This window comes from Buceros rhinoceros, unplaced genomic scaffold (assembly GCF_000710305.1).
Source record: "Buceros rhinoceros silvestris isolate BGI_N320 unplaced genomic scaffold, ASM71030v1 scaffold6984, whole genome shotgun sequence".
Classification (NCBI taxonomy): domain Eukaryota; kingdom Metazoa; phylum Chordata; class Aves; order Bucerotiformes; family Bucerotidae; genus Buceros; species Buceros rhinoceros.
Genome location: NW_010407560.1, coordinates 13,142 through 21,025, shown reverse-complemented (window position 1 = coordinate 21,025; position 7,884 = coordinate 13,142). Strand labels below are relative to the sequence as shown.

Genomic DNA, 7,884 nt, shown 5'->3' with positions numbered 1-7,884 from the left:
TCTTTCCCTGCTGCAGTTAATCAGAAGGTGCAGAAAAAATAACCCAGCCCAAAGGCCTACATTTGAACAAGTCAAGAAGATGTTGTACAAGATGAATCCTAATAAAGTTAGCCCTGTTGACATGATGATGACTCTGGTAAATTTAGTTTTTTCATCCAATCAGGTCAATCTGCTCACTTACAGTGATTTTCACCTCTATCCTTCAGTTTTGTTTTTTTATCTTATTATCTTTTTTGATGAGAAAATCCAGCCAGTCATTCACCTCTGGTGAGCTGATTGTAGCCGCAGTTCTGCTTGAGACACCGCTTTCCTTCTTACTCCATGTCTGTCAGTTTTTCATAACTTTCTGAACTTCTTTGGGGCTGAACACTTTTGCTTCTTCGGTCAAGTGCTTCTTCAGTTTGTTTTTTAATGCACTCACAGGAAGCTTTACCAGTGGCTTGGTGGTGGTCTTAGAGTACTAGGGGTATAGAATCTTTGCATGCCACAAACAGCATGTTTACAAATGCATTTTAAGCAGAGTATCTTAAGCCCATCAGCAGAGAAAAGAGACTCCCACTTCCACCACCTGTTGCCTCACATGGAGCAAGGATGCAAAAAGCATAGCATAACATAGCAGGAAAGTTTACAAAACAGCATTGTGAGCTTTTGATAAAAGATTCAGACTTAGAAACCTTTGGGTTTGGTAAGGTATTTCAATCCATGTCTGCAGCTTAGTCTCTGCATTGGATTTGACCCCTAATGTTTACAAGAGCTTTGAAAAGTCTGCAGTGGTCTTCTGCCCTCTTACATGTACTCAGCAGTCTCAAATATATAATCATAAAATTACATAGGGAGAAATCTGATCTCTGGATTTTGTAAGAAAAAAACCCAGCTATCTCAGACCTGAGCCTTTGCTTATCTGAATGTTTTCAAAGGAGGATGATTCCAATGCTTAAATGCAACTATGAATCTTTTTCAGTAAAATAATTATTTTACACAATTTTCCATGTTATTTAGATGGAGAAATATAGCAAACATCTGGAGATACTGGTTTCTGAAAGAACCCAGGATTTAATGCATGAAAAACAGAAGACTGATCGTCTGTTGTACAGTAAGTTATATATCAAAAAAACTTCATGTTCTTCTCAATAATAATTTGATTGTAACTAATTACAAATAGAAGCCGTTTTATAGCTGATTATTGAATAGATAACATTTAGTTAGAGATTAATTAATATACATGTTCCTTGCAAAGCTAGTAAGGTTTTTAGCTACTTATTCTATTTTCCCCCTAAAAATCAGTGCACTCCTCTGAGAGCTATGGCTCCAGAATCCATAGTGCTCTCACTTTGATCTTGTTTGGCAGTCCTTCTTTATAGTTACGAATATTAAGGAACTGCCTTTGGACTGAGGTTACTTTTGATGGCAGAGCATCTTCTGGAATTCTGCAAGTAAAAAAGAATATAGGAACAGGTATAACACATAGGAGAGAAAAAGGAAAAGGCTGTGAAAGTACAAGATAGGAGAAATAAAGAAAATTTTAAAATCGGAGAAGAGATAGGAAACAAACCTAACAGGAAGAAAACACTGACAAAGAGTTAACAAAGAAGGAGTGAGTAATATCCCAAGTCATACTGTTAGCATCTATTTGTACTCAGATTTGGAATGTTTAGATGTTGGTTTCTTTGAACTAGAAGTTATGAAAAATTGTCTGAAAAATCTGTACTTATTATCAGTGAGATCTACTGAATTCTCACATTACAGCAGAGCAGATTTTGATGCTAAAGTGTGCGTTCACTTTCAGAATATTTCATATTGACTAACATTACTTTTATACCTTTAAACAAGCATGTTCTCTTTATTGTGCACTTTTATCCGTGTCAAAAGAGTGACAGCCCTCTGCTTTCTACAACAGGTATGCTGCCAAAGCAAGTAGCAGATGATCTCAGGCAGGGAAAACCTGCACAAGCTCAAAGTTACTTAAGTGCCACCATATTTTTCAGGTAAACAAAAATGAAAGATAGGACTAGAACTGACTCCCTGGGAAGGAGAGACTAGATAGGACTAGAACTGAAGAAACTTTTAGCTTCCTTGTGGAGGTGAAGCTCCTACCCTCAGGAGTAGAATTCAGCAGTACAGAATTTATATCGAAACTGCCATTAATTTAATTACTTAAAAAAAACCAAACAAAAAAAGAGATTACTGGGCAACTCTAACACAGATCAGCACATCACTTTACTTGTGTAACTGTATGTTCCATAAGATAGGCCTAAGTAAATGTTTCAGCATTTGCTGTGTAAAAGACACTGGTCTATCCTTAGAGTCCCATGGATTTACAGTCCTTGACTTGTTATGTGTGCATGAAGCCACATAAAAATTGCATGTCCTCACTTGTCGTGAATGGACAGGTACAAGTTCCCTTTTTTCATTTGTACATAACCTGAAGTGTACTTAGTCTGTTGCAGATTAAATCTAGCTGTGAAAAATGGTTTACTGCATTGGTAAGCAAAAACACTTAGGTCAGCCAGCCCTCCGAAATGGAAGGAGTCTGTTTTCAGTCTAAGTAAATGTTTGAAGATAAAACTGTTCTGTAAGACCCCTAGAAAAAGAAATACTGAAAAAGAGAAAGTTGAGGTAGTTCCACTGAGAAATTATTACTGTGTTCTTAGTATGCAATGGTTAAGACAGTGGATGAGTATGGTCTCTGTTGTGTTTTTACAGTGACATTGTTGGCTTCACTCAGCTGTCCAGCAGCAGCACACCTTACCAAGTGGTAGATCTCTTGAACAAACTTTATACCATTTTTGATGAAATAATAGATAACTATGATGTCTATAAGGTGGAGACAATAGGAGATGCCTGTAAGTTGCCTGAGCTGTGAACAATGACAGGGCATGGGTATTTCATCAGGATAGAGACTGATTTGACAAGGAAGAACAGATGAAGGAGATTTGGAAAGCTTATTACTTCTGGGAAGACCACACAAAACAATTAGAGGAGAAGTTCTAGAAGAGCCGTAGCAAACTTTGGGAACATTTTCCTGCATACCTTTCATCATTTCTACAGCTGCCAAATATTGAAGATGGGACAAATGAATTGAGTAAGCTAGTGCTGCTGTTTATTTGGTACCTATGACCTGTAAGGTCTGGCTTTAAACCTTGGCAACAGATTAATCCCAGTTGTCAACTTCTGTTTCTCAGGAACAGAGCTGAAAAAATACTTTTATAAAAATACAACCCATGCCTTCTACATGGAAGCATAGATGCTATCTCATAAGCTTTATTATTTGTTTTTTTTGCAAAGACCATGACAACCTTCCCTCTCCAATACCCTGTAGGATCTTGGCTCCCTCTTCTTTGATTTCTAGGAAAGTGGCTTTCTATTTGCTACCATGGGGATCTCCTGGGGATTGACATTTTTCAGAGCTGTTGCTCTACTGTTCGTTTGTTTCAGGCTTTCTCTGCTAAGCGGGTACTACTGTGACACAAGTTCTGAAGGAATGGGGCTTTACTTTTTTTCTAACTTAGGCAGTGTCCTTTGGTAAATCTGTGTGTAATGCCAAAGGTTAACACAGTTGCATTGTTGTGTTAAGATATGGTGGTGTCAGGAGTACCCAAAGAGAATGGGATCCTTCACGCGGGTGAGATCGCAAGCATGGCTTTAGACCTTCTGGATGTCTGCAAGACTTTTAAGGTCCCACACAAGCCCAACACCCTCTTGAAAATAAGAGCAGGAATCCATTCAGGTATGTTGAGAGGGTTTCAACAGAGTCCTCTGGTTTAACAAATGTTTCTGTAGTGGCATTTCGTCTTCGTTAAAATTTAAGTTAATACCTTAACATAAGATGGAACCTCTCATAGAGGTCATCCCAGTAGAAAGAATTGCTGAATACCTGGGATATTTGGAACACAATGCAGAATACAACACTGGAAACACCACATGGCCCCAGTGCCTTTGCTGATATGAGTGAGGTTTGCCATCCTGTGTCTGTTACTTATTCTTTTCAGCTTTTCTGAGAGCTGTGAGTTGCTTCTTGACTTTTTGATTTAGCCTTCACTGTCATACTCCCAGCTCCCTCATCTAAGCTGATGAGTGATTGCAACTCCTTCTCAACTGACAGCCAGAGCTGTATGTTGCTGTTGTGCAGCCCAGCACCTGTAAATTAAGCAGCTTAACGTTGTCTCAGCAAGAGATCATAAGTTCTACATTTTAAATCCCCTGGAGCTGACCTGAAGGAATCCAAATGGTCAGGTTGCTTCCTGTATCTGTTTTTCCATGTGACTAGTGAGCATTGTGTGCACAATTACTATTGGCGGGTATTCCTATCTCACTGCCCCTAAAAATATTACATTGTCATGTTGAAACATGATCCTGCAGGTGCCTTAAAAACTGCACAGTACCTCCATTCCATCATCACTTCCTCCACCACTCTCCTTTTGCAATTCCCTCTGTCATTCTGGGAGCTGTCAGCGTATAACCCATATAGGACAGTACTGACACTCAGACTTCATCTTGTTAATGAATGTGATATAGGCAATGCAGTCATACAGCCCCGAGGCCACAAGACTGATTATATGATTTAAAAACAGAAAATATCTTGTTTTCTTTACCTTAACAGGGGCAGTTGTAGCTGGAGTTGTTGGGACTAAAATGCCACGGTATTGTTTATTTGGAGATACTGTGAACACAGCTTCCAGGATGGAATCTACCAGTGAAGGTAACAAGACACAAACTGCAGATGTGGTTCTGACCATCCTTTAGTCAGTTCTGGGAAAATGTTATGCTGAGTTTTGAGTCCTGTCCCATTTAAATGACTGTAAATCCTGTAAGAAGTGTTGATTTCCAACCTGCCTATGGGCAAATTACGTCAGTGATATTCTCTACAACCTTTGTATCAAGATCACCTATTTTCCCAAGTCTCAGAGAGGGATTTTCATAGCTTTGAAATTCTACAGAATGTAAAAGTGTGAGAATCAGTTAAAATGAGAAATAAGGGGCTTTGCTCACTCTTTCTATTCCTTCCTGGTACCCAGCTAAATTTATAGTAAAAATATTTTCATGGCTCCTCTTTTTTGCTGATAACTTCCTCTAATGCAAAACACAAGAGATGGCAGGACACCATGGGAGCTGTGTCTTTCTTTAACCATATAGTTATATAGAACTATAGAAGATTATATATGTGTACTCCAACAGAGATTAGACGGAAAACTCCGGAGATTAAGTCATGGAGATATCCCCTCATTTCTTCCCAAGAGATAACAGAGTTCCATGTTTAGTTAGCAATCTTCATCTTTAGCCGGTATGAGCATTTGAACCTCAGTTTCTGAAACATTTTAGCCTGATCAACAAGAACAGGGTGGGGAAAAAAACAAAGAAAAAAAAAAAGAAGGAAAGAATGAGGGAGGGATTAAAGGTCAAACAACCTTGATGGCTTGTTTTTGCTTCTTTCATTCATGAAATGAATCTGAGTAGTTTCATAGTTCATATTGCCATGCTTTTGAAATGAATTTGAATTAGGCAAAATCCAAGGTGCTTTCAAGTTTAATTTCAAGAGATGCTTTCAACATCTATCATGATCTATTAGAAACAAGGCAAAAGGGAAGAGGAGTGGTCCTACAAGATGGCTTTGTTTTACCCTGGGGATTTAACCAGGATTCATTCCTTCTCACCATTTTATATATATTTTCAAAACAAATGCTAGCTTGCACGGAACACATATAATTTAATTTTCCTTCTGTCAGTCTCCCAAATAACTCCTTTCCTTCTCCTCCTCCTCCTTTCAGGCTCCTTGTATCATCTCATCTGAAGTGCATTAAAATGCCTTCAGGATCTGTTTCCATCATTCTTCAAATTTCACCTTTTATTCTGTATGTCAGTCTGTTTCTCATATAGTGCATCAACACTATAACCTTAAGTATAAAAATAGTTTCTTACCTTTCAAGCCTTTCTTTTATGTCCCTCTTTCTCTGGCTGCACATCCAAGGATCTCAAATTAGATTAACATGTTTTAACACTAAGATGATCACTTTAAAATAGATTAATTAATTACTAGCAATGTAAATTGCTAGTAATGTAAACCAGCTGGAAGCTGAGTGCTGACATCTTGTTCCCAAGCAGGATGACCGGTTAAAATATCTACTAGAAATAATATTTTAGAGATATGCATCTGGATATCTTGAAAGATGTATTTCCTGCTCTACAGGGATTGTTTTGAGATTTTTGACAAGAGCATTTAAACAACAACAACAACAAAAAGTGGATATTACAAAACTGTCATTTTCTGATTTATGGAAGGACAATATAACAATCTTATACAGTCCTCCTATCACCTGGAATCTTTTTCAAGTGAAAAAGCATAATGATTTATTCTGTCACAGAATATTAAAAGCAATTTTCCAAATTTTGGAAAAATTTAGCTTTCTGGCAAAATAAGGAGTACGCAGAATTTGTTCTGTCTGTCCTCCTTCTTGGTCCTTCCTCCTTGCAAAAGGCAAGACAGCCAGGATTTACATGAAGATAAATTCTAAACTAAAGAAAAAAATTGCATTGTTAAAAAAAAAGAAGACTAATTATGGTAATATTGTCTCTTTCACCATTTTTATTTACATGTTTGGAGGCAGAGCAAAGATGACAGTTTCTTTAACATTTAGACTTTGCTGAGAACTGTATGTTGAAAGAAATTGATTGCTCTTTATTGACCAGGAGGTAGAACTATGTATGGTGTTCTTTGCAAAATGAAAAGGGCGCTCAACAGTAATTCCTGCCAGGCAGCTATGAAAAGTAGACAAGTAATATTAGATGCAGGATGTGAAGAGCAGTGTTTGATAACAGCCACATTTTTGTCCTGAGATGGTTTCTCAAAGAGGCCAGCATATTGGAGCTTGTGTGTGAACATTTCAAGTAACAGAGGGATGACAGCAAAGACATGAAAAAAGCAAGGGAGAGTTCATTAATGAGTCTTGAAGTCTTTGGCACACAGCAGAGGACAGGTCTGTCTTAGTTGTTTAAATGGTTATAATATGACAGATGTCTCTCTCTCCAGCTCTTAAAATACAGTGCAGTTCAAGTGCATACCAGCTGTTGGAGCAGATTGGAGAGTATGTATTAGTATGCCGTGGGAATTTACAAGTCAAGGTGTGTATGCAACGTTTATACTCATCTTTTCAGAGAGGAGAGTGTGAAAGTACTCTGGAGTCCCTGAATTTTAACCCATGCAGTTCCCTATGTCTGAGTCCTTGTGTTAGACTAGTTTCTGTCCCTGAAGAGAGTAGGCTGAAATTTTAAACCAGGACCAATTCCATGAGCTTGTTCATGGAACAACCCTGATAATTAAGAGATGTAGGACTGAGACAAACTTGGAAGTACTGCATGGCACGTCACTTTGTCATGACAGAATGAAATCAAAAAAGATCATTCAGAGACATCACTGTCATTGTAAGAGTTCCATAAGAGGACTAGCATACTTCTAGACCCACAGCTGGATGGGACTTCAAAGAATTGTTTTAAGTGGTAGTACTCTCACTCTCTTTCAAGGAGAAGTTATATGCCTCAGTTTTCCTGTATGTAAAATGGCTGTCAGACACATCAGTCTCCTCTTGGAACTTGCGTTGAGTTGTAATAAGATCATTACACAAATGATGGGTAGCATTATAACCCCATGACTCATTTTCATCCTTTTCCTAGGGGAAAGGAGACATGGTAACCTACTGGCTTGAAGGTAAGAAAGCTTCTGCCACCCAGAAGGCAGTCACCAGCACTTCTCTGACTCTTCAAGACCCCAACAGAGCTTTATTTAGTTTGATACCAGGTGTCCTTCCCAGTGATCCTCTCTCAAGTCATGCTTATTAGCTACTCACTGACTGCAGAATCCATCCTGCTTTCAGTCTGTTAGATCATCCTGCT

General features: G+C 38.3%; 1 protein-coding gene across 1 annotated transcript in view; it reads left to right on the top strand.

Moving 5' to 3' along the window:
• LOC104492009 (atrial natriuretic peptide receptor 1-like) overlaps positions 1-7,830 on the top strand; it is a gene marked incomplete at its 5' end in the record, with an annotated part of 17,317 nt that extends 9,487 nt beyond the window's left edge. Inside the window, 8 exon segments of the mRNA XM_010134509.1 lie at positions 17-136; positions 1,000-1,093; positions 1,898-1,985; positions 2,704-2,843; positions 3,575-3,727; positions 4,601-4,699; positions 7,025-7,116; positions 7,666-7,830. Of these exon segments, the coding sequence (XP_010132811.1) occupies positions 17-136; positions 1,000-1,093; positions 1,898-1,985; positions 2,704-2,843; positions 3,575-3,727; positions 4,601-4,699; positions 7,025-7,116; positions 7,666-7,830 (951 nt within the window).
• Positions 7,831-7,884: the final 54 nt, after the last annotated feature.